Genomic DNA, 26,132 nt, shown 5'->3' on the forward strand with positions numbered 1-26,132 from the left:
AAGAGAGAGAAATGGAATAAAAAAGTAATTTTTTTATAGCACATCTGTCCATACCTTTCCAAAAATAGAACGGTATTATTCACGTGTCAAAATTTATAGTATATAGAACACCTCATGAGAAGGGTTTTTTGATGTTTGGTGTGCCAAATGCCAAATATTTGGCATTTGGCACACCTGATGAGCATGCTCTTATGAGTGCAAACTGTGTATTCCATTTGCTACATAGGTAATTTCTGTTAAGTGAGTAACAGTAGGGACCAAAATGGAACGCGCTAATTGATTTAGGGACTAAAAGTAATGAAATGAAAATGTAGGAACCAAAATGGAAAAGATGAAAAATGTAAGGATTAAAAGTGTATTTACGCCTATGCTATATTATATGACAAAATTATGTTGTACAATTTAAGTTATATAGTGCGGGTATATGTGTGAAATACTTAGGGGGTGTTTGATTCATCAATTTCCATAACTCATATCTCTGTTTCCATAACTCATAACTAAAAAATGGTGGGACCCATAGCTAAAAGTTTGTTTGGCACCACTATCACTCTGTTTCCATCACTTAATTCTCTGATTTTTGAGTGATGAGTTATGAAAACTGAAAACAAAGTTTAGCTGTTTTCAGTTTCCATAACTCATAACTCAATGGCATTTCCGTAAATAACAATACATACCTAGTCCCATAGTCAGAACAATTCACGTAAAGCGCTCCTTTTAATGCTCTCTTCAACGGCTCTCTTCAACTCTCTCATCTCAGACTTCTCTCTTCAGTAAAGCAAAGCTCTCTCGTCTCAAACTTCTCTCACTGCTCTCTTCAGCGTTTTCCAGTACCACCAGAAGCTAAAAGAAGCTCTTACTGCCCTCACTTCCTCACACATTATTTCACCGATCCGGGCTCAGCCAACCCGCGCCGCTGTGTCCCGGTAACGCAATGCTTCATGCGCCAACCACCGACCTCTTTCTCAGCTTTTTCCACAAAAATCCGAAGGTATTCTTTACATTTGAGTTATTTATATATCTGATTTGTTGGTAATAACAAGGTATTTCGCATCTTTTACATTGAATCAAAGATTGGTGATAAGAAGTTTGCTTCTCTGTTTTTTTTTTTTTTTTTTTTGCTTTTTTTTGTTTGTTTGTTGTTTGGGTTTTCGCATCTGATTTAACTGTATCAACCCGTGGTGATGAACGTTTGCTTCTCTACTTTTTTTTTTTCTTTGTTTGATGTTTGGGTAAGCATCTGATTTGATCTATTGACAAAACAAAGTATGGGTTTTCAACCCGTGGTGAACCTGTGCTTCTCTATTTTTCTTTTTTTTTTCTTTGTTTGATGTTTGGGTAAAGCATCTAATTTGATCTATTGGATTCTCATGGTTATGGTTTTTTTTTTTTAAATAATTTATGGAACTAAGGTCTTCACAGTGTAAGAAATGTGTGATAAATGCTTCGACTTTTCTGGAATAATTGAAACCTGCCTCTACTCCACTTGTTCAACAATGATATATCTCAATTAAGTAAAATCTTTTGTAGTGTTTAGGTGGTATGAAAAGCTCTTTCCTTTTTTTGCATATAAAGTTTACAATTTGTCATATTTCCTGGCACAATCTTTTAATGCTTTCATCAGTTTGGCATATTTTAAGTATCGTTTTATTTTTTTGCTGGCACATTCTTTTTTGTTAATTCAGAATTTGTTTATTATGTTCTGTTTGATAAGAAGTTATGAGGTTGGTTTTTTTCATTTTTGTGTTCATGGGATTTCTTTTTTACGATAATGGTTTCTGGGTTTTGTTAGGGGTCGTATGTTTTTCTTTTGTTTTTGAGCAGTGTGCATGGGGGGCTTTTGTGTTCTGTTTGTTGCATGCAATGTTGATCAGGGTTTGAACTTTTAAGAACTGAGCTTTGGAAAATTTGCATAAAAATTTTGTGTTTTACTGATCAGTTTGATTAATGATATCGGTAAATTTGTCTTGTAAGTCATGCTATGATCAATGTTTTTGTTTGATATGTGAACTTATAAGCTAATCGGTGCTCTGTTTGCTACTTATTTTTATGAAATTATGCATTTGCTAGCCAAGTGATCAATGGGTGAAGATTGTGGTTTATGTTTAAATTTGAGTGATTAACAGCAAGGACGTATTTTGTTGCTTATTGCTGATTGCAATTATAGTGATAATTTCAGGTATATTTTAATAATTTGAGAAGTAAGGGTTAATGTATTTATCATTATTGATCAATCAGTGAGTCCTATTTATGATGTGTCTGTTAATGTTTGATCAATTTAGGAGGGAACTTGTTTGTTGGTGCTGCGGAATGGTAGTTCTCTTTTGTGTTATTGATATTGTGAGTTTCATTAGTTTCATTAGTTCACATTCTTCTTTTGTATATTGTTTTTTTGCATTCAATGGATTTGGACCACCATGACAAATTGACAATGACAAGCACACATATGCACGTACTTCATGCCTCTCCGTTGATCTCTCTTGGATTTGTATACCACGGTATAAACCATGAAGTGATATGATGATGCTCTTTATTAACAAATGAGTATAAGATGAAAAATTTTAGCACCATCAAACTTTTTAATTTTGTCGTAACTCCTACACAATTCTGATGTAGAAAATTGTGAATAGTAAAGAAAATCTAGCACCGTCTTTTTGTCGTAATTTTGGCACGTAGCAAGCTGTGAATATTAAAAAATAAATAATGAATTAATGTATTTACCGGCTGTTACATTAAAGTTGTGACAAAAAAAATTGTGATCAAAAGACCTCTTAGGACATGAAAGGGATAGGACCCACCAACTGTTTTCGAAAGTTGTTTCACTTGTTTGTAACTGCCATGCTTGGGTCCTCCATGTGACAGAATTGCAGCATACTCGCATTTTTCATCTTATTTATAGCCCAAGCATTACTACCCTTCCTTACACCTACACAAAAACACTTTTGGTGAAAGTGTGAAACAATGAAGCCACAAAATGTTCATGTCTCTGTCATCTTTCTTTTTCTATTTTGCTCTTTCTTAGCATTTGCTCGTATCCTACCACCAAAACAAGGTAGCTAAAGCTTCTTTTCTAACTTGGCTTTCCTCTCTATTAGTTATATATACATCTTTTGATTTTTATTTTTGGCCTAATAGGTTATGAGGAGGTGAAGGCTAATACAAAAAAAAGTTTATAGTGTTTTGTTGGTCTTTTGAGATGTCTAACTTTAGTAAGTTCAGGCTTATTCATTTAATTTTATTTCAAACTTAATCCTTAAATTTTAAATAGAAGATTGAGAAGACAAATTGATAAGGGGTGAAAAACGGCTACTTAAATTTCTAACAAATTTTCCTCTCCATTTTTTTCTCCAATATGAGATAGTAAAGTTTTGGTGTACCATAGAAAACACCCACATCCGCATTCACCATTTTCTATACACCCAAATTTGCATCCAACCAATCGATCAAGGACCAATAATAATATAAGATATCCCAAATTATGACAATTAGGACTATAAATAGTAACAGGAACTATGTGAATATCTGGGGGTCCACCTATAAATTTGTACAAGAGTAAAAGCTAAAATGGAGGACAAAAACCATACCCCTTTAGATGATATAGGGGACACCTCTCTAGTCTTGTATATCTAGTACTTCCCCTGGTTAAGGGAAGCAACTTTGAGGCAATCAAATCAAATTAGCTTTGTTTGAAAAATTAAAAGACTTGAAAGTTAGACATTTAATTTATTTCCTTTCCTCTTAGAAATTTGAATCTTTTGTAATTCATTTGTCATATTTAAAATAGTTTTTGGTAGCTATCTTTAGCTTCTGCATTCAGTTTCTATATAAATCAAGCTCATGTTAATAGAGGATGATATGATTGTGTATGAGATGTGTGTGTTGTTCTTTAAGATGGCTGCGGAGTTGATAACATGAGATGCCAATTGCGAGGATGTGTTGTGTGACTCCGTACTTGGACACTATGTTTGTGGGAATTTGCGTCCTTATCATGCCAATGTGCTAGTGTGAGAGGAGATCACAGACAATCTTAATGCCCGTATGGGGAAGGCCTTTACTGTGAGGCGGGTACTTAGGAGATGGAAGCGTATTCATACGAATTATCGCAAAGCAATGAAGGTCCTTACCAGATCTCTTTGGCCCAACGTTTCCCCCATGGCCTCTCTAGAACGATTGTCTGATGACCCGCCTCAATAAGAGGCGGATGCGTAGTCGAAGCAATTTATTGCATGTCCCTTTTGATATACTGCTGACATATTTTGTTCCCATTATGTTCAGTAGCGTACTTTCTTATGGATTACCATGTACTTAACCATGTACTAACCTAGTTGTATTTGTTGTTACTTAATTTATGTGTTCTAACATTAATTGGGCTTAGCTTAATTGTAGATTTTCAAGGATTTCTATTAAAAATTAATGTTAGAATAATAATATGTTTTTGTTTTAATTATAAGTTACATATATATATATATATATATATATCTAATGGGTGTTGAACTTGAACAGTTGAACCTACAACTTTACCATTTACCCAATTCTTAGAAGAGAGATAAATAATCTAATTAGTCAGAAGTCACTAACAATTAAATAAATAAAAACTTAGTTATTCCTTCTTCTTCTTTTTTTTTCTTTCACTAAAAAACAACTCTTTTTCCATTTTTTTTCATCTCTATCATCAATAGTTCCTGATACAATTGGAATTAACAATCTTTTACCCATTTAAAGGGGGGGGGGGGGGGGGTAGGGGGAATTTGACATAGCTAACTGCATATTTCCCACAATTACTTGGACTTTACTAGTTTCATGATCTTAATTACTTTGGAGTAACTATGTTAAAAAAAGCATCCCATTTTGTGTGATCTAATTAGATTAGAAATATTGGTTCATTAAAGTTAAAACCAATCCAAATCAATGGCTAGGGTAAGCTCTGATTAGCCATCTTGCTAGTATTGTTAATTTATATCCAACCTTTGTCAACACTAGCTAGAAACATGTACAGGCCCAAAAATCTAAAGCATGGGCCAACTTTGGGCACAGAGAAAACACTGCCCTTGGCTTGGCAGGTAAAGCTAATATTTCTTTTCTAATATCTTGATCCTTGCACAACCTAAAGACATTTTTGTTCCAAACTCCCCCACCCCCATTCTTTGAATTGTTTAATTTGCAAATGCTCTATTTGTTTTCTCCGGTCCGCACTTCTCTCAATGATAACCCCAACAGTTTGAAAAGATTTTTCAAAATCATCCTCCCTGAAGACATTGGATGAAAATGTTGAGATATGCAAAAAAAGTCACTGAGACTCACACACCCATTTTCACAATTAAATCCACGCCTGATTATGTGTGAACTTGTGATTAGATTTTAGCACTTTTACATGAACTCACAATTGATACCTAAATATTTTGTGTCAATTTATGCACTAATCACGAGTTGTGACATAAGTATAGCGTGGATTTGCAACTAAAGATGACAAATGTCACACGCTATAATTTTATAATCTCAATTTCTCAACCCATAAGGTCATGACCCCTCTGGTATTTTGGCTGAAGTGGACAAGTTTTGCCTTATAATGTAACTGTAAGGCTAGGATATGATATGGTATGGGTTGTTCCGCAGGTAATGGGCCATAAAAAGTGCTGCTGTGAGTGTTAAAGCATGTTAAACACCATCATATTTGTTTGAGACTAGATTCGAGTTCACACTTCATAGGGGTGAGCAAAACGTTGCCGGTGTCGACCCAACCAATCGGTGCCGACGACTCTGGCCTGACACCAGCGTCGACCGATTGAGCCGAGGTCGGCGTTTGGAGGGCGAAGCTTGTTCCGATGTCGGTGCAATGCGGTCACCGATTCAAAGAATCCTTCACCAAACCGAACCGATCCAAGTTTACTAGTTCTCCCCTAGTTTCGATACGGCGTAGTTTCACAGGTTTTGATTTTAATTTTTTTAATGAAACAACGTCGTATGGGTGTTATTAAAGAAAAAAGAAAAAAAAAGAAGAAGCAAAATGGTGCGTTTTAATTTAGGTTTTTAGATTCTTAAGGGGTATAAATTCATTCTTAAAGAGTTTTCAGATTCTTTAACTCTCTCTCTCGGTCTCCTTATCAAATATGTAATTAGACCACCAAATTCACCTTCTTGTAGAAAGGATTGCAATCCATATCATTTTTTTTTTCTTCATGATCAAACTTTATCATAATATTTTGAAAATGCTCTATAAAATTCTAGTTGCAAAGCTTCTAGGTTCTTCAGTTCTGATGTTCCGTTGAAAGCACTTGACAAAATGTTAACATTGATGATTAGAACTTGTGAACTATAGGTCTTGTGTCTGTGGTCTTAAAAAATTTCTTTTACATAATTTTTTATGCTAATTTGTGTCCATTTTTTGTGTGCAACAAGAAGTCTATCTTCTTAATAAAATACCATAACTCATCACTAAAAAATAAAAAGTTCTACTATAATTTTCAATATTTCTGCAGCTCTTTGTTTAAAAAGGCTCATTGGCCTCACAATAATAATACAACATAGCTTGAAAAATACACCATCAGTAACACTTTCCATTCATTACATCACCTAAGATAATTTGCTGAAAAACATCAATGCTACCATGCACTTGTACACAAATCACCAACTGAGTGCCACTGGTTACGCAAAAGAAGAAAAAAAAGCCACTTTGTAGCACTTTTTACTGAAAAAATATAGTTATACAAACCTACAAAAAAATAATAATAATACTAAATGAGGGAAGGCAAGGTTACAATTTCCAATCAATTTTCTGCACTTCTACTTTTAGTTTCACCTCATCTGCAAGTCATGGTATACTTTACAAATTTTTCTACCTAGTGAGGCAACTGCTCAAAGTGCTAGTAGCACGAACTCAATTTGACCACAAGTATGGTGTGAAATGCCAGAGAATTCCTTTCCTCTCTGATTCCCAGTGAAGCAAACAAACACTGAGACCACCAACAAACAAATAGCTCAGACCCATTTGGGCAAAAGCTAAAATGGTTAAACCAAGCACTTCTAGCTGCATTGGCAGTAAGAGAAAAACAAGCTCTTCCAGCTAAATACAATGGAATCAGCTTAGCTTTGGAGGGAGGAGTAGTTTTGGTTGGGGTTGGGTGGGCGGCTCTAGGATTTTTGTTCAGGCGGGTTAATATAAAACATAAATTTCAATACAATAGGTAACAATATAAACAATATGTAACATCATTTTCAATACTATATTCCAACCAACTTCCATACTCTTTAAACCATTTAGGATTAAATCGACCCATAAAGTCCACCAATTTTCGTTTGAGGAAAATTGTGTTCATGAGGTTTTGTAAATAATATCTTCTTAAGTTCATAATACTAGCAAAAGAATAAAAAATAAACTATAAGTTCATTAACATATTTTTTTCTAATACAATAAACATATTAATTATTGTTGTTAAGTGATATTTTTGCAATTCTTTAATTTGTTTACCATTCTTTAAATATAGTAAGAGTAAAGACACATAGAAACTCAAAAATTCAATTTATAAGTTTACAATACAAAGCCGACGCAATTCACAGTAACAGTAAAGACACATAGAGACACAGCCCCACACTATTGCAATTCTTTAATCTGTTTACAATTCTTTAATTATATAAGTTTGCAATACAAACACTAGCCCCACAGGCCCCCACACACACACGGTCAGAGCACAAACTCAGAGAATCAAAAACTCAACAACAAAAAATCAAAACACACACACATAGTGATTCAATGAAAGAGTATATCAAAACACAATAAACAGTGAAAGAAAGAGAGAAGAGAGAGCTAAAAAAACCAGATGAAGCGGCGGTGGCGGCAGATCAAGGACAGTCCCGGCGGCGGCACCGCGGCAGATTCTTGGGGCTACAGAGCGGCAGATTTTTTTGTGTGTGAAGCAGCCTTTTTCCTTTGGGTTTGGATAGTGAAGAAGGGTCGTGGGAGATTTTGGGGGCAGCGTCTACGCAAGTAACGCAGAAGCAGATCTTAGGTATTTTGATTTATGGGCATTTTATTTCTAAGATTAAAGACCAAAAATTTGCTGTTGGATTTTTTTTTTTCGAAGTTTATGCTGGGCTTAAAAAAAAAAAAAAAGGCCAGGTTTAAGTGAGGGTGTGCAAATTTGTATTGCAGGGCTTCAAATTTGTAGTTCAGGTCAGGGGGTTCATTTGAACCCCTGACTACAACGTAGCGCCGCCCACTCAACGTTGAGTCGGTTAGTAATAGGAAACCTTAATCCCAGTTCTAATTAAGTTAGGATTAGGTAATCCCAATCCTAATTAATCTAGGATTAGGAAATCCCAGCTAGCGGCTCCAAGTAAACATTGTTTATATATATATATATATATATTTTCCCATTAACTTAACCTAGCTACAATAGTTCACGAACAAAAACAAAAACTTACAAATACAAGCTCTCCAATTAGGCTATAGCGATCTGAGCTCCTCAACCATATTGTCCTCCACAGAGAATCAGAAGGTACACTTAATTTACAATTTTGTTCTATTATTTTCCAAAGACAGTTTAATATTCATTGTTTACCTATAAATCCCAAAAATTGGTTATTTAATTTACTCTAAATTTCGTTTCTTGTTCTTTTCATAATATTTTTTACTATCGATTTGTTGTTTACTTGTTTGCGCTTGTTTACGTGCTTTCTCCTAGATTTTTTTTATTTTACAATACTTATTTAGATTCTAATAACCAAGGGATTAATTTGTTGGTAATCGATTTTGTTTTAGAGCCAAAAACCATTAGTCAATATTTAGAGCGTTAAGGGTTATAAATATTATTAAGAGATGTGCTACTTCTACAATATTTTTATAATATTTTTACAACATAGTTGTTATTGGTTCAAATTTCAAACTAACACTAAGATTACTTTTTTGCCCCCAACAATAACAACTAGTAGCAATTTTCCACTTAGGATTTGTTGGAAATAATGATTCCATTGATCCCTTCAGTTTTATTTTTTATTTTATGAATTCTGTTTTATATGATATTCCTTGGATTGTCTTTCTGTTTTACATTTTTTTTTACGTATTTGTCCTTAAATTATTTTATTAGGAGTTTTTTTTTAATTCAAAATAAATAAGAAGATATTTGGGGAAAAAAAAAAGTGAGATCATGAGTAAGGAAAACAAATTCTATTAAAAAAAATTGAAAACATTAAACCCCGAGAGTGGTCCTATTTATCAAAAAAAAAAAAAAAAAGTGGTCCTATTTTGTTGGCAATATTTTAGTAGGAGTTAAAAGATATAGTTTTACCAAATTATCCTTTAATTTTGTCTCTACTTAAACCTAGGGTTTTAGTGGGAGTTAAAAGACATAGTTTTACCAAATTATCCTTTAATTTTGTCTCTACTAACTTAAGAAAATAGGGGTATTTTGGAAAAAAAATCCGTACAAACAGGTGCAACCCTACAGTATATATAAATTCATTCTTTTAAGGGTTTTCATATTTGTTTGGTTGCCAAGAAACCTGGAAGAAGAGAAGGTTATTGTTTTTTTATTTAAATACTTCTGTTATGATGTCTTATACTTGTGATTTACGGGATTGTGATGCAGATTTCCGATTGGTCTAGGTCTTATTAAAAATGGAGGACTTGGGGTCGGTGACAGGCTCCCCTGCTGCTGGGGAAAATCTCAGCAAAAAGTAAGTTTCGGAAAAACAGAGGAAAAAGAATGACAACCATTTTGTTGAATGTATTCTCATGATTTCTGTAAACCACTGAAGGACAAAAAAAAAATTGCATATTTTGTTTTCAAAATATAGTGCAAGTAGAATACTATTACTATGTAGGATAAGTTGAGGAAGATATGAATATAGCTTTCTGAAGCTTATAAATTACCCCACCAATAAATGAAGAAATCAAACCAGTTTTGAGTTTTTAATTCCTTTGTATTTTGGGGAATATTTACAGTGCACTCAAGAAGGAATTGAAGAATAAGCAAAAGGAAGAAGAAAGGCGGCGCAAAGAGGAGGAGAAGGCAAAACAGGTACTTGACATTCAGACTAGTAGCATTATATTAGGAGTGAATATCGAAATTACCACTTGTATTTAATTGCCATGTCATCCTATCACCCCCCTCCCCTCGGCATCTTGTAATAAATATGATCAAAGAAAGAATAAGCTGCCTGCCTCCATATCTCGATCATGAAAATCTCTGTGGAACCGCAGAATTTAATTTTCTGCAGTTCTATTTATTCTTTGTGCTCTTGCATTCTTGCTGACTATATAGTGAAATATCTATATATTTTCCTATTCTAATCTAACCTTATTATAATTTAGGCCAATGAAATAGAACTTAAGAGTTGGGATGTTATTGTTCCCTTGTAAATTTTGAGAAAAAGAATATCTTGTAGTATTAGAATGAGCAACAAATTATTATGATTCATTGGCTACATGTTTATCTCATATATTGGCTTAAAAAACAATCCACCTCTAATAATTTTTATTATGAAAAATTTTCATATGCAAGGTGGCCATGTCTTAATTAGTCAGGACAAACTTGGAGTATTTAAAATAGTAATTAGTGTTGTTTTTTCATATATTTGACTTCTTTTTTCTGCCAAGAGCCTTGTAGCTCAATTAACATCTCTTGGTATTTACAACTAAGACATCCAGAGTTCAAATCCCTTCTCCCCGATTGTAACTATCTAATTATTTTAAAAAAGGACACATTCTTTACTAATTGTGATAAAAAAATTTCAAAAATCCTGAAGCAATTGTTGGTGCTGGTTTCTTGGATTACTCGTTTTAATATAGAGAATTTTAAATTTTGGTACCGTGGAATGTACTGATGTTACTGTATGAATGAATCTACATTGATCATCATGTTGTGGAGTTTGAACATGATGGAGTATGATGTGTTATTGGCTGTCATCTCTAAGGTACCTTACCACCTTGTTTTGAAATCTTATTAAGAATAAACTTGTGTTTATGTTCCAGGCTGCTTCTATGGCAGATTCCCGCAGCAAGAAATCTGCAGCAGCTGACGATGAAGATATAGATCCAACGGTATAAGTCCATTCTTGTCCATAAAAAAATTTCAAAAATCCTGAAGCAATTGTTGGTGCTGGTTTCTTGGATTACTCGTTTTAATATAGAGAATTTTAAATTTTGGTACCGTGGAATGTACTGATGTTACTGTATGAATGAATCTACATTGATCATCATGTTGTGGAGTTTGAACATGATGGAGTATGATGTGTTATTGGCTGTCATCTCTAAGGTACCTTACCACCTTGTTTTGAAATCTTATTAAGAATAAACTTGTGTTTATGTTCCAGGCTGCTTCTATGGCAGATTCCCGCAGCAAGAAATCTGCAGCAGCTGACGATGAAGATATAGATCCAACGGTATAAGTCCATTCTTGTCCTGCAATAGTTAGCATTCTTTTCCTGGATCTTTTCCACAAAGCTCTTGATTATAACCTCAATCTCCTGCTTTTAATCTTCCTCATTTGTTTTTCCTCCAGCAATACTTAGAAAATAGACAGAAACATCTAGCATCTCTGAGGGCAGCTGGTGAAAATACATATCCTCAGAATGACCGTGTTACAATGTCTGTCCTTGAATGTGTAGAGCAGTTTAAAAACATAGGCAATGGGGAGCATCTTGAGGATGTTACTGTAAATTTGACTGGTATTGAAATCAGGGCTTTTATTTATTTGGTTAGTATTTATCATGTTTCTTTTGGTATTTTTTTTTTTTTTAATTTTCTTTCCTATGCAAGGGCGTATCATGAGCAAACGTTCATCTTCTTCAAAGCTATTCTTTTATGATTTACATGGTGGTACTGCTAAAGTCCAAGTTATGGCTGATGCTAGGTATCTTATCACTGTATCTTTTCTTTTCCCTTATTCATATTTGATTTTTCCTTATGATTTTAGTATTGTTATTTCTTTAGGTATGCAATGTCTTTGACAAATTATCTTTCTATTAGTTTTAATTTTTTTTAATTAATTAATTAATTATTTATTTTTTAAGTTATTCATGCAACCATGTGGGCCTTAAACCTATGACTTCTTCCTCCACCTTACCCTTATAAGCGGAGGTGCAATTTGAGATGCAGCTCATTGGCATCTTTCCATATTAGTAGAAGAGCCTTTGTTTTTGCTTTTGGACTCTTTCTTTGAATGGACACAAATTGCTCTCTCTGTTATCTTCTATAGTGGAATAAGTGATTAGTTTGGGAATTTGGATTTTCTTGTTATCAGCATTTCATGTCAAATTTCTTATCTTAAAAAGTTAATATTTTTGGGTAGTGATTCATCAATTAGTTGAATGTCAATGTTTTGCCCATGTTCCTTGTAAGAGAAACTTTGTTTTTTTTTTTTTTTTTTTATTGAAATTATTGCTAATTTCATGTTTGTGAGGCCTGATTAGTTGTATGTTGAAGGCTTAGGTAGATTGGAAAAAAGAATGATGTAGGTCATTTTACTTATCGCATCTTTTTGTACCATTGCCTAGTTTTCTCAACTGTGCTTAAAAAAAAAATTATAAAGGACCTATATAAACAAGATGATGAATTTGTATAAATGAGACTTTCCACTCGGTACTATTTGGGAAATTTTGGTTCAGATATGAATTAGTTTCATGGACAATCACCCCCCCACCCCACCCCCAGGCTGGGTGTCCCCCCTAAATTGCACCATCTTTAAGTTTTGCTGCACGGATACCAAATTTAATGATTGAGAGATTCTTCATTTCCATGATGCAGCAAGTCAGATTTGAATGAGGAAGAATTTTCTAGGTTCCATTCAACTGTGAAGCATGGTGATATTGTTGGTGTCAAGGGCTTTCCAGGTTTGTGATGTTACTACAATTGGGTAGTTACTAACACCTTTTGACTTATATATATATATATATATATAGCTGCTCCTTATTGTGTTGACACTGTTGAGTTTACAAAAGAAATCACCATCAATTTAATTACTTAATTTGGTTTCTCTCTCTCTCTCTCTCTCTCTCTCACATTTGATGTTTGATAATGAATTAAAAATTGTGGCATAAGGAAAAAATTATGGAGTGTAGGTAGAACTTCAAAATACAAATTTAAAAGAGACCGCTTTAAAATTCCCTTAAATAGGTGCTTCATTTTGGTCCTTTTCCCTATGGTGAACTGTTTTAGTTTTCTATGCTGCATAATTGGTTTTTTTTTTTATCAGTATGCCGCATGATTGTTGAAATTTTCTAGAAATGGGTCCAGTCTTGTGATATAGATGTACATTTTTTTTTTTTCTTCTCATAATTATATACAGATTTAGTGGGTCTTGAACTCACAAATTCACTCCGAACCTTGCTCTTACAAGGGAAGGAGGTGCCATTTGAGCTAGAGGCATAATTTTTTTTTTTTTGAATTTCAAAGTTGATATGTAGGTTTTTGAGTCATTGTTTCTTTAAATTATAAACTTCCTGGTTGACTTACATTTTGTTAGAATTATGGTCAAATGATGAAATTCATCATTTCCTAGCAGCTTAAACTTTTGGGAGAATTTGTAATTTAAATTCACTCTACCTCCCATTTAAAATGTGAAAAATCACACATGTTGGGCCCCACTTATTAAGGGGGAGGCTGGGCCCATGCGTGAGAGGGAGTGTTTAGAATTATGTTCAAATTAAATTCACCATTTTTTAATCGCTTTGGTTTCTAGGAGAATCGGTAATTTAACACATTTTCTTTCAATTCAGGGAAAACTAAAAGGGGGGAGCTAAGTATTTTTCCAAGATCGTTTATACTCTTAACCCCTTGTCTCCATATGATGCCAAGGCAAAAGCCTAAGGCTGGTTCTGTGTCTAACAATGCCAATTTGAAGGTGAACATGGTTTCTCCCTGAATGATTTAATGCTGGTTACAGTCTCATCCTGACTTCATTACTTTCTTATTGTTGCAGAAAGAGGAGGCTTGGGTCCCAGGACGTGCCAGGAATCCTGAAACTTATATTTTGAAAGACCAGGTATTGATTAATATCCTAAAATTCAACTGAATTCCTATTGCACTGTTTTAAACTATATTCTTTCGCACACCCAAAATAAAAATTGAAGTACATATGATCTGGTACTGATTAATATCCTGAAGTTCAGTGAAAATGAATTGCAAACCTTCATTTTTGGGCTTGTGATAATATGTTCGGAATACTTGTGTGGTAATCTTTGGTTGTTTTTATTTTATATAATTTATTTCTTTATATTATAAGGATCCATTCAGAGAAATACATCAGTTTAATTGTCAGCCGGAAATAGTTTCTGTTCCCTTTCGCTTGAACCTGAATGGTAAATGAATTAATTTTTTGGGTAAATGTGATTCTTTGAACAAGGTTTCTTTAGGCTTAATAAACTGAATCTTTCAAACCATTTCTTTGAAAGTAATTTGAAGCTTATATCCTGGGGCTCATACTATCGGTTGGCCTTTGGAGAAAGCCTAAAGGAACTAGCAGGCTTAAAGGTGCTGAAGTTTTGTAACAAAGCTCTCGTTACACAATTTCTAAAAGCTGGTTATGATTTGTATTATTCCACTTAGTGCTTTTTTGGTTTTGATTTTGATTTTTTTTCTTTTATTAGAAATTATTCTTTTCTACGTAGTTGTGGTGTCGCATTATTTTGAATTCAAGTAGCTAGGAGACTTACATGACCTGTATTGCTGAGGAATATTTTTCTAGTTTCTTTCATTGTCCACAAGAAATTTTGGAGATTGTAGTCATAAGTCTGCCCTTGTGATCCATATAAATGTTGGGTTCATCTTTTGAATTGGGAACACTTTGATCCTTCTTTTTAATTAAATGATTCCTTTAATCTACGTCTTATTGGTTGCTATTGATGTTGTGGGGGGTGATTTGAACCTGATGAATTGGATTATTTTTTCCTGATGCAGATAAAAGTGAGATGGGTCCATTTATTTTATTTTCTTTCAGTTTGGACTGTGTTTTCATTTCTCCTCTTCTTTTCCTTTTCTGGTGTTTTATTTTATTGTCTTTAATGCTAGGAAACTCGTTATAAACAACGCTATTTAGATTTGATGTTGAACATGGAGGTTCGACAAATTTTTGAGACAAGACCTCGGATCATTAAATATATTCGGCGCTTTCTTGACAATCTTAATTTCTTGGAGGTTAGTCGTTTGTCTTGATTTTTTATTTATTCAATTCATTCAGGTGGTTTCTACATATGGCACTTTACTTTCTTTTCATTACCTTCAATGTTCTTTTCACTGTCAGGTTGAAACACCAATGATGAATACGAATGCTGGTGGAGCAGCTGCCCGTCCGTTTGTGACCCATCACAATGACCTGAAGATGAAGCTATTCATGCGCATTGCGCCTGAGCTCTATCTGAAGCAGCTTGTTGTTGGTGGATTGGACCGTGTTTATGAGATTGGAAAGCAGTTCAGAAATGAGGGCATCGATTTGACACATAATCCTGAGTTCACCACCTGTGAGTTCTATATGGCTTATGCTGACTACAATGACTTGATGGAACTCACCGAGACAATGTTGAGTGGTAAGGGTCATTTGGATCATGTTGCAAACAACTGCTTCATTCCACTTGGGTAGTGAAGTTATTTTTATCCTCCAAAATACTTGGATTTTTCCTGACACAGTAATGTGTAACAGGGATGGTAAAGGAACTTACAGGTGGATATAAAATTAAATATCATGCAAATGGGCTGGATGAGGAACCGATTGAGATTGACTTCACTCCACCTTTCAGGTTTGTCATCTATATAGTATCTCTCACAAATTGTATAACATTAACATGAATATGAAAATCTATGAAATTGGTTGTTTTAACTCTGGCAGAAGGATTGACATGATAGAAGAATTAGAGAAGATGGCGAACCTCAGTATTCCCAAGGACTTTTCCAGTGATGAGGCCAACAAATATTTGAAAGATGCATGCACAAAGTATGAGATCAAATGTGCCCCTCCTGAAACAACAGCGCGTTTGTTGGACAAAGTCAGTTCTCTGCTTTGTCCTTTTTATTTATATTTTTTTTATTACTTTATTGAACATAAATTAGGTAGTTACTGGCATTGTGATCCTGTGTTACCGTATGAGCAAGGGCTTAGGTTTTTTATTTGTGAGGAAGGGGGGGGGGGGGGGGGGGGGGGGGTATTGGAGGAAAAGCAATGGATTGGATAGCTCTTGCTGGAATACTGGTTTTTACTTAGATGGCTCTCTGCTATTTGGAGTAATGGTTCAATGAGATTGCTTACACTGATAAGCTGTAGCAGTTGGATAAAGTAGAAATTGTAGCATTTATCAGTGGGAGAGATAATTGGTGGTTGGGAACAATGAAAATTGGTTGATTGGAAGTGCCATTAAAAGAACAATATGATGGGGTCCCCAATATTTTACAAGAATTAAGTAATTCTGCATTAGAAAAAGTGTATAGTTTCTTTTGTTCTGACAATGATGTTTTCTGACTTGATCTGATTTTGTTCCTTATCTTTTAGTTCTGTTGTTTGCTTGGTGGGTTGTGAACCAGCAAGGTCTAGTATAATGTTTCAACTGAATTCTTTTTTGTAATATTTTAGATTTAAATTGTCTCATCATTAGTGTTAAGGTAGACTATTCTTGCTTGCATGCTAAGACAATTTATGAGAATTGGTTATATATATTTTTTCTGTTACTGCAGCTTGTAGGACACTTCTTGGAAGAGACTTGTACAAATCCTGCTTTCATCATTAACCACCCGGAGTTAATGAGTCCTTTGGCAAAGTGGCATAGAACGAAGAAAGGCCTAACCGAGCGTTTTGAGTTATTTATTAACAAGCTTGAAGTATGCTTTTCAGATATCTTGTTTTCTTTTTCTTCCTATGTTCCATTTAATTTTCAGCTTTATAATTCATGATTCTGACTTAATTTTTCTGTAACCGCTCAGCTCTGCAATGCATACACTGAATTGAATGACCCTGTGGTACAACGCCAGCGATTTGCTGAGCAGCTCAAGGTTCACACATCAGTTTTTAAGTGTGCAATGGATTTATCCGTAAATAAATTCCTCTGGAACTTTTCTGAATGATATGTGGTCTGCATGCAGGATCGGCAATCTGGTGATGATGAAGCAATGGCTTTGGATGAAACCTTCTGTACGGCTCTTGAGTATGGGTTGCCTCCAACCGGTGGTTGGGGATTGGGTATTGATCGGCTAACAATGTTGTTAACTGATTCACAAAACATTAAGGTTCTCTTCTCTTCTCTCTCTCTCTCTCTCTCTCTCTCTCTCTCTCTCTCAGGTCTGTGCCTGTTTGCATTTGTCTCATTTATACATGTATGTGTACACTCTCTGTTCTCAATGGGCTCTCAACATATGCTATTTGGTAACAGGAGGTTATTCTCTTCCCAGCCATGAAACCTCAAGATCAGCCATCTGCTAAAGGTACTCTTCCCAGCCATGAAACCTCGAGATGAAACGTCAAGTGATAATGGTTACCCTTTTCATAACTATAAACAAAAATTATGATCTTGTTTTAGAATCTGTGTGTCTTGCCTTTGATAATGGGGTCTTTAAATTAACGGGTTTTTGTATTGGTGAATTTTAGTGAAGTTTGGCCTTCAATGGCCTAGATTTTATGAGGCTTTTTGTTTTGACTCTAGAGCTTAAGCCCTCTGTTTTTGTTGTATAGTGTGTTTGTGCAAAAAAAAATTTGGTTTACGACTCAAAAATGTGGTTTATGGCTAGAGATTTGGCTTGAAAATGTGATTTATTCTGTGTAGAGGGCGGTGCTGGAACTAGCAATGCAAGGGCGTGACATGAACCAGCAAATTGCTTCTGGAGATTGTATGGCACTTTGGTTTTTTATAGATTGATACAGATTTCTCCGTAAACATTGTTGATTTGTTTGGTTTGTAGAAAAGTAAAGAAATTGTGATCTTGATATTAAAATTTTTCTTTTCAAAATTCATATTTCAGATTTTATTTGGGTTTTTTTGAGAAACTGAGAGAAAGATTTGGATTTTTCTCATTTCTACACATTAGTACAAAGTTGCTGCTCTCCTCTCTTACCTATATAAATACCAATCTTGGCTTGAACGGTTTTTAGGAATTAGTAGAGTTCATGGCAAAATTAAGAGGGTATAAAGTGGAGTTTGAGGGACTGAGAAATTTTTGATATTCAGTGGGCTAGGAACGACGTCGTTCCCCACTGCCTTTTAGTTTTTTTTTTTTTAATATATATATATATATATAAATATTAAAAAATGATTTTTTTTAATTGACAAAAAAAAAATCCAAAACAACGTCATGTTGGTTATTGGTCAACAACACCTAATGGATGACTAAATTGAATATACTTAAAACTTAGAAGACTAAAATGACAAAATGTGAAATTTAGAATGTCAGTTTTGCATTTTGGCCAATATTTTATCTATTAATAACTCCCCTCAAAATTTTGTTTTTAAATAATTTTTTATTTATAGTTCAAAGTATAAGTAATTGACATTCAAAAATAGGTTTATTTTGTACCAAATTTACTCTACTTTTCTCTCTCTCCCTCCTCTCAATTTAAATAGACAATTAGAAGCTAAATTGTTTTTGTAATGCCTTATTGTTTCCTTTGCGTTCTAATAAAATCTTGTTTATTCAAGGGGAAAAGAAAAGGCCTACATCACCCTCAAAAAAAAAAGAAAAAAAGAAAAAGCCTACATTATCTGCTCGGCCCAAAACGTTATATTTAATTTTTTCTAGGGCCCAAAGTTTTATTTCAACAAAGAAAAGGGAAACAACAAGCGTGAATGGGTGGTCTTGTGAAGCCAATGCACCTCGATTTGTGTTCCTTGGGTTTAATAATCATGTACTGGTTGGATTGGATGATATTGGATTTGAAACTATTGTTAAGTGAGCTCCAATTTGGAATCCAGTTTCTGGTTACTCCACAATTTGGAAATAAAATAACATAATTTCCAAACTTTCATTTCGGACGATTTTTGGTTTACATCCTTGCCATGCAACGGTAAAAATTCTAACATCAATTATTATGATTTGAGATTTGTAGAATTGCATTCACATAAATAAGAAAATAAAATATTCACAAGAGACAATAATATTTAACATAGTTTCACTCTATGCCTACATCTAAAGACAATGTCAACCAAAATATCCAATATCAGTAATATGGATTATTACAACATTAATTAACATCACAACTCACAAAAACAACACTCACAAACCTCACCAATATAACGCACAAACCCAAAGCTTTGATACACCCAATAACTTTTCACACTCACAAAATAAATAAACTCTCAACATACAACCACGGGTAATCTTTCAACTCCTAAAAAATCTACTAAATCACTCTTCTAGGAGTCTTTCTCCTCTTCTTACATGAGAGGAACCTTGGGTAAAAGTTACCAAACCCTTTGCAATAGTGCCTATTTAGTATTTATAAGATTCCAAACCCATTCTTTGATAGATAAGGAGTACTTATTACTTCTTTAATAAAGAATATTTTTCCTTCTATGTCAAGGAGAATCTATGTCTTTCACATTAAGTAAATTCATTGTCTTCTATACCAAAAAAAAAAAAAAAAAAAAAAAAAACCTTTTGACCTATATTAAGTAAACTCAAACCTTAACTAATTAGGAATTTGAGGCAATATTTAACAATCTTTTTTTCTTAACTAATATAAATAAAATGTTAAAGAATAAAACACTTTACATTTATTCGCATTCTAGCGTTTCAACAAAGAAAAGAAAAGTCCCGGTGCACTTTGCAAGGATTGAAAAGCTATAAATAAAATTTGTGGCTTATCCTAAAATGTTTTTGGTTTAAGTAGCATTATTGCCTTGCAATATACGAATTAAGAAAAAGAATATGTAAATTAAAATTGAATAATAAAATTAAAAAACAAAAAATACTTCAAATTACATGATGAAAGTACATTGTGTAAGACAAGGATTTTTTTTACTAAAACCAAATATTATAATAGATTATTAAAATCATTTTGAAAAAAATTAAAGTCTCTTTAAAGTATAATATCATATGAAGATATTATACATTTATGATATCATCCTCTAAGTACATTCTAAATGCATGGAATAGTCTGCTAAGAAGTTTTATTATAGTAGTTTAAAGAGGTTTAGGAAAAGAGTTAAGAGCTATGCGCATGTGTCAAAAAAAAAAAAGGAGTGTATGTGTCCATGTGGAGGAAAATGTCAATACACTCCCTGAATTTTAACGTAATGGCCGAAACATCCCCTAAACTTTTTTAATGGCTAATTTACTCCATAAATTGGCGTACTTGCCAAATTAGTACCCCAGTTAATCTATTATTAAAAAACTAACGAAATGGTCATATATCTCATGTCAGCTTTAAAAAAAAAAAACACAAACTCAATCCTATTCATTGGCCACAACCACGCTGACCTCCTCCACAAGTACATGACTTATGCTCCTTACTCTCTCTACCCACAAGACTCAGACTCCATTGCTAAGACCCTAATCCTACGTGGCTGCCACCCTCTTCCTCGTTGCCTGTGCTTCTCCAAAACCCACTTCCTCTCTTCCCCATAACCCTTTCCCTTCATATCTTCTTGAACAAAATGTCCTCTGGTCTAACAAAAACTACTCTGGTAAGGCGGTAACAGTCTCATCTGTCTCATTCGCTCAAACCCAAAACTTGGTTTTGACTCATCTCATGAAATCAATAGATTCGCCTCTTACACCAATGAACTCGACCTCCCAATCTCACAACTCTTACAGATTCCGAAATTGGCCAACCTCAGTACTCCGTCTCGGCTTCGATATCGGAGGTGGAACTGGGACTTTTATGGCTAGTTTGAAGGTCCACAATGTGACTGTCATAGGGTTTCAAATGAAAATGATTGAGTTTGTTTTTTTAAAGCTCTCTCATGTATTCCGTTATTTTTTTAAACGGTAGACTATTTGGAAGGCATGTAAAGTTTATTGTTGCTGAAACTGAGCTTATTGTTGCTGAAACTGAAAACTGAAAACTGAAAACACTGTAGCAAAATAATTTTTAAATGTGTAAATAGTACCGTGGGACCTATTTTTAATATTTTTTAGTGCATAAACAGTATCAACACAGTACATGAACAGTATATTTACTGTTCATAACAGTAAATTTTGTCCCCCCAGAGTCAACAATTGCGGGCCAAAAAAAAAAAAAAAAAAAAGGGAGAAAACGTAAACTCACCAAAACGTGGACGCAAACGCGGAGCGCAAACACGGCCTAATTTGGAAGGCATGTAAAGTTTATAGCGCAAGTTGGCCAATAAAAAAGACTTTGCCAACATTTTGGGATGGAGGAAAGGTATAACAGAATTTCAAACATTTTTCATTTTATTATAGCAGTTTCTCATAGATTAACAGCACTTATAATCTATGAGAAAGTTCAACAAAATATTATTTTATTAAAAAAAATGATTTTCTCTCTATTTTCTTTTCTTTTGCATATAAATATGAAACTTAATAATTATGATAATTATTAATAAATATTATTTTAATTGTATTTTCATATGAAATATTAATTATGAAATTTGGGAATTATGGTATTAATTAATAGTTATTTATTATTGTGGGGTCCAGTAATTTGAGGCCCTGGCCTATTTTTACATTGGGGCCCAAGGCTCGAGCTGAGGAAGGTTATGGCTGAGGATAGGTAATAAAAGTCCAAATAATCTTGAGACATTGCCGAGAATGATTCTGTCCTCGGCATATCCGAGGTCTCCTGGAAAGGAGGGCAAAAACGGTATAGGAACAGTTTGGAAAATATCTAAAATATCTAGGTCAATGGAGAAGGGTACGCTGGGTAGTATAACGACCAAGGACAAAGGGAAAGCTGCCCTTACTGCCATTTAATACTCTGCACCTGATAGAGCCATACTCTTTAGTTTTTACAACCACACCCAACCACTCTGGGTATGGGCTGATGGGATAACTATTAGTCTTGAAAAATCGAACCCACACGTGGACCTTGGATAAGGGATGCAGGCTAGTATAAAAGGAAAAGGGAGCAATCTGGGAAGGGGGCTGGGAAAAAATGGTCAAAAACCAGAGCCTCCCAACCCGCCTCCTGGAGAAAGACTCCTAGGGCGAACACGATTTAATTATGTATGAACACCATGAAAAACCCACTGTCTGGTGACCAAGGCCTAGCCTTTCAAATCCACGCTCTATAAATGATATTGTTTGGGCCTTTTCACGTGCGAACCCCATATTATTATGGGTCGCTACGAATCGTGTCCTTACAATTGGCGCCGTCTGTGGAGAGGCTTGTGTCTTGGCACTGGTGGTGGGTTGATACAATCCTTCACATCATTTTCAGTAGCTGGATATAGTGTTTTAGAGTAATGTCCCACTAGGGGCTATAATTCTTTACTAGGGGCTGCGCTTCGTAACGTCAGCAACATGAATGGTTCTAGGGGCTCGGCCGAGGTGCTAATTCCCCTTAAACCAAGGTCCCATGCCATAGCAGAGGGGTTACCTCCCCCAACTACTTATCAAAATCAAGTTTTGGACAGAACCAAGGTATTGCATGGTCCTCGGACTCAAACCTATGGGGAAACCAACTACTTACCAAAATCAAGTTTTGAACAGAACCAAGGTATTGCATGGTCCTCGGACTCAAACCTATGGGAAAACCAACTACTTACCAAAATCAAGTTTTGGACAGAACCAAGGTATTGCATAGTCCTCGGACTCAAACCTATGAGGAAACCAACTACTTACCAAAATCAAGTTTTGGACAAAACCAAGGTATTGCATGGTCCTCGGACTCAAACCTATGGGGAAACCAACTACTTACCAAAATCAAGTTTTGGACAGAACCAAGGTATTGCATGATCCTCGGACTCAAACCTATGGGGAAACCAACTACTTACCAAAATCAAGTTTTGGACAGAACCAAGGTATTGCATGGTTCTCGGACTCAAACCTATGGGGAAATCAACTACTTACCAAAATCAAGTTTTGGATAGAACCAAGGTATTGCATGGTCCTCGGACTTAAACCTATGGGGAAACCAACTACTTATAAATATATGGTCCTCGGACTCAGACCTATGAAAAGGTCAGCTACTTAAGAAGAATTCTAAGTTGCTCAATCCTCGGATCAAATACCAGAAAAGGTTAAAATTATGAAAGTTATTAGGAAGATGGTGAAACGCCTTATTACTCAGCAACCTTAGGGGCTGTTCATTTCTGGGTTATGTGTCCTCGGATGATTACCTCCTACACCGCACCGAGCATTCAGCTGTCATCTCGGCTATTTCGAGGTATGTATCGTTTTCTCAGATCGGCATTATTGTGCCAAACAATTCTATTAAGTTCATATCAATATCTTTTTCTTAGCAAGGGTTTCGACCTTAAGTATCGTTTGTTCAAGTGGGCATTATTGTGCCAAACAACTCTATTAAGTTCACATCAATATCTTTTTCTTAGTAAGGATTTCTATCCTAAGTATCATGTGTTCAAATCGGCATTATTATGCCGGATAGTTGCAATAAGCACAGAGCAAAGACTTTTTATTTAACTGGGATCTCGGCCCTAAGTATCGTTCGTAGTATAGAAATAAAAAAAAAAAAGTCGCAGGGTAGTGCGTCTATTCACGGCATAACTATTTCAAGAAGAAGAGATAGAATATACGAAATAAAGCAATGACGACTTTTATTAATATAAAGAGGTATTACAGCGTACAATGAAGGGCTTAAACAAGTCTATACAGAAAACGAGTTACAAAAACAATAAAATAAAATTAAAAAAAAGCCAGAAATCTTTTTAAGCTCTGCTCCCAAGTCTTTCCAAGTTCTGCCCCAGTAGCATCCATATTGAGAGGAGGACCTTCCTTGGTGGGAGAGGAGAAAAAGAGGAAGAAGGAAAAACACCAGGATGGATCTGGTGATGGAAAAGAAGAAGAAGGAGAGGCAAAAGGAGGCACCAGTGAAGGAAGAAAGGAAGAAGTAGGGATACTTTGTCCCTGCGTCAGTCCTGACTCCTAACACGCTGGTGTCATGTTAGCTATGCTCACAAGAGAGCGGCTGGTACTGATAATGGGTGACCCCAGCTTAGTCGCGCCAAAAGTTTGACGCGACAAGCCCCTGCTTCGGATTTTGGCTGAAGGAAGGATGAGAAATATCTTGAGTCTCTGCCATCCCTGCCCTGACCGAGCCATTTTAAGCTTCTGAAGAATATGGCATTTTTGGGAAGGGTATGGTCCCTTTATTCTCGCTCCTATCTTGAACATATTACAATTCGAGGTGTAAACTAGCGGATAGAGGAAACTCTGGGGAGGCTAAGGGTTTTCAGACTTTAAAAGGATTGAAAGGTCTCTGTGTAAAAGAGGTAACCTCCTGCTTTTCTTCTTATATAAAGGGCAAAACGGGAGGCATTTAATCTGTCCAAATTTCCAGGAAAATCGGTAAACGAGAATATACCCATTGCACTTCCCCACGCCGTCGATAACCGTCGAATTTAAATGGTCTCGTAAAGGGAAATCATTAAAGGCGTGTTTCGGATAATGAAGCGGCAGGAACGCATCATGAATGAATTCAAAGGAATGTCTCGTAGTCCGGTATATTTTCTGGATAGATGAAGAGATACCCACATTGATGAAGGGCAGATCTAAGCAGACCGCAATAAAGGAGTGGCATTACCAAAACCCTCCTCTCCGACCAAGAGGTCGAATAGCAGGATTTCGAGGGGCTATTGTGGGGTCCAGTAATTTGAGGCCCTGACCCATTTTTACATTGGGGCCCAAGGCCCGAGCCAAGGAATGTTATGACCGAGGATAGGTAATAAAAGTCCAAATAATCTTGAGACATTGCCGAGAATGATTCTGTCCTCGGCATATTCGAGGTCTCCTTGGAAAGGAGGGCAAAAACGGTATGGGAACAGTTTGGAAAATATCTAAAATATCTAGGTCAATGGAGAAGGGTACGCTAGGTAGTATAACGACCAAGGACAAAGGAAAAGCTGCTTTTATTGCCATTTAATACTCTGCACCTGACAGAGCCATACTCTTCAGCTTTTACAACCACACCCAACCACTCTGGGTATGGGCTGATGGGATAAGTATCGGTCCTGGAAAATCGAACCCACACGTGGACGTTGGATAAGGGATGCAGGCTAGTATAAAAGGAAAAGGGAGCAATCTGGGAAGGGGGCTGGGGAAAAATGGTCAAAAACCAGAGCCTCCCAGCCCGCCTCCTGGAGAAAGACTCCTAGGACGAACACGATTTAATTATGCATGAACACCATGAAAAACCCACTGTCTGGTGACCAAGGCCTAGCCTTTCAAACCCACGCTCTATAAATGATATTGTTTGGGCCTTTTCACGTGCAAATCCCATATTATTATGGGTCGCTACGAATCTTGTCCTTACAATTATGATAGTGCTTTTATATGGAATTATTAAATATATAATTATGATAATTGTTAATATATTTATTATGAGTGTGTTTGTATATTGAACTATTTAATCTATCATTTACTTCTTCCAAAAAAGCTATCATTTAATTTAAGGTTTAAATATAAAATATATTTTAATTTAATTAAAATTATTAAAATATTGACGGTTAAAATTGTGGGATAGAAAAGATTATGTAGCAATATATTATGAGGTTAACTAAAAGTTAAAAGTCTTTTTTGTATATGAATATGAAACTTGGTAATTATGACACTAATTAATTCACATTTATTTTGATTATATCTATATATGAAATTTGAAATTTTATAATTGTGGTATTTATTATTATTATGTTTTTATATGAAATTATAATATATATAATTATGATAGTTATTAATGGATATTTATTATAATTGTGTTTGTATATTGAATTATCAACCATCTATTCTATTACATCATTTAATTGACGGTTTAATATAGAATAAAATTTAAGTTCAATTAAAAAAAAATTATATTAGAATATTGACGAGTAAAATTGTGAGGATGTGGAAGTTTATGTGGCAATATAATTTGACATTAAGTAAAAGTCAATGTCAAATTATATATATAAGGTTGGGTTCAAGTTACGCCTGGTGTAACTTTAAAATTTTATGCGAATTTTGACAAATCTATCATTAGATTATATTATCTTTGCATTATCCATGCTTGCAAAATTTCAAGGTAATAAAAAATTAATAACTATATCATCAA

At 34.8% G+C, this 26,132-nt stretch overlaps 2 protein-coding genes across 8 annotated transcripts in view; both read left to right on the plus strand.

Moving 5' to 3' along the window:
- Window positions 1-17,954, plus strand: part of LOC126732781 (lysine--tRNA ligase-like) — a 28,121-nt gene extending 10,167 nt beyond the window's left edge. The window contains exon 15 of the mRNA XM_050435797.1: window positions 17,734-17,954. Within this exon, the coding sequence (XP_050291754.1) occupies window positions 17,734-17,768 (35 nt within the window). The 3' untranslated portion in view covers window positions 17,769-17,954. The remainder of the gene's footprint in view (window positions 1-17,733) is intronic.
- The window catches only part of LOC126732780 (lysine--tRNA ligase-like), a 52,105-nt gene that overhangs the window by 10,149 nt on the left and 15,824 nt on the right, over window positions 1-26,132 (plus strand). Inside the window, exons 1-17 of one of the 7 annotated variants that reach the window (XM_050435786.1) lie at window positions 7,647-8,000; window positions 9,579-9,666; window positions 9,935-10,010; window positions 10,964-11,032; window positions 11,493-11,658; window positions 11,750-11,843; window positions 12,737-12,822; window positions 13,708-13,832; window positions 13,911-13,973; window positions 14,999-15,124; window positions 15,231-15,513; window positions 15,627-15,723; window positions 15,813-15,969; window positions 16,652-16,795; window positions 16,898-16,966; window positions 17,057-17,200; window positions 17,344-17,395. In XM_050435786.1, coding sequence (XP_050291743.1) covers window positions 9,608-9,666; window positions 9,935-10,010; window positions 10,964-11,032; window positions 11,493-11,658; window positions 11,750-11,843; window positions 12,737-12,822; window positions 13,708-13,832; window positions 13,911-13,973; window positions 14,999-15,124; window positions 15,231-15,513; window positions 15,627-15,723; window positions 15,813-15,969; window positions 16,652-16,795; window positions 16,898-16,966; window positions 17,057-17,200; window positions 17,344-17,395 — 1,810 coding nt within the window. In that variant the 5' untranslated portion in view covers window positions 7,647-8,000; window positions 9,579-9,607. Of the gene's footprint in view, window positions 1-7,646; window positions 8,001-8,350; window positions 8,490-9,578; window positions 9,667-9,934; window positions 10,011-10,963; window positions 11,033-11,492; window positions 11,659-11,749; window positions 11,844-12,736; window positions 12,823-13,707; window positions 13,833-13,910; window positions 13,974-14,998; window positions 15,125-15,230; window positions 15,514-15,626; window positions 15,724-15,812; window positions 15,970-16,651; window positions 16,796-16,897; window positions 16,967-17,056; window positions 17,201-17,343; window positions 17,396-18,566; window positions 18,677-26,132 lie in introns of those variants that run through there. The other 6 variants (XM_050435789.1, XM_050435788.1, XM_050435787.1 and 3 more) reach the window with 6 other exon arrangements.

Source organism: Quercus robur, chromosome 6 (assembly GCF_932294415.1).
Source record: "Quercus robur chromosome 6, dhQueRobu3.1, whole genome shotgun sequence".
Lineage (NCBI taxonomy): Eukaryota > Viridiplantae > Streptophyta > Magnoliopsida > Fagales > Fagaceae > Quercus > Quercus robur.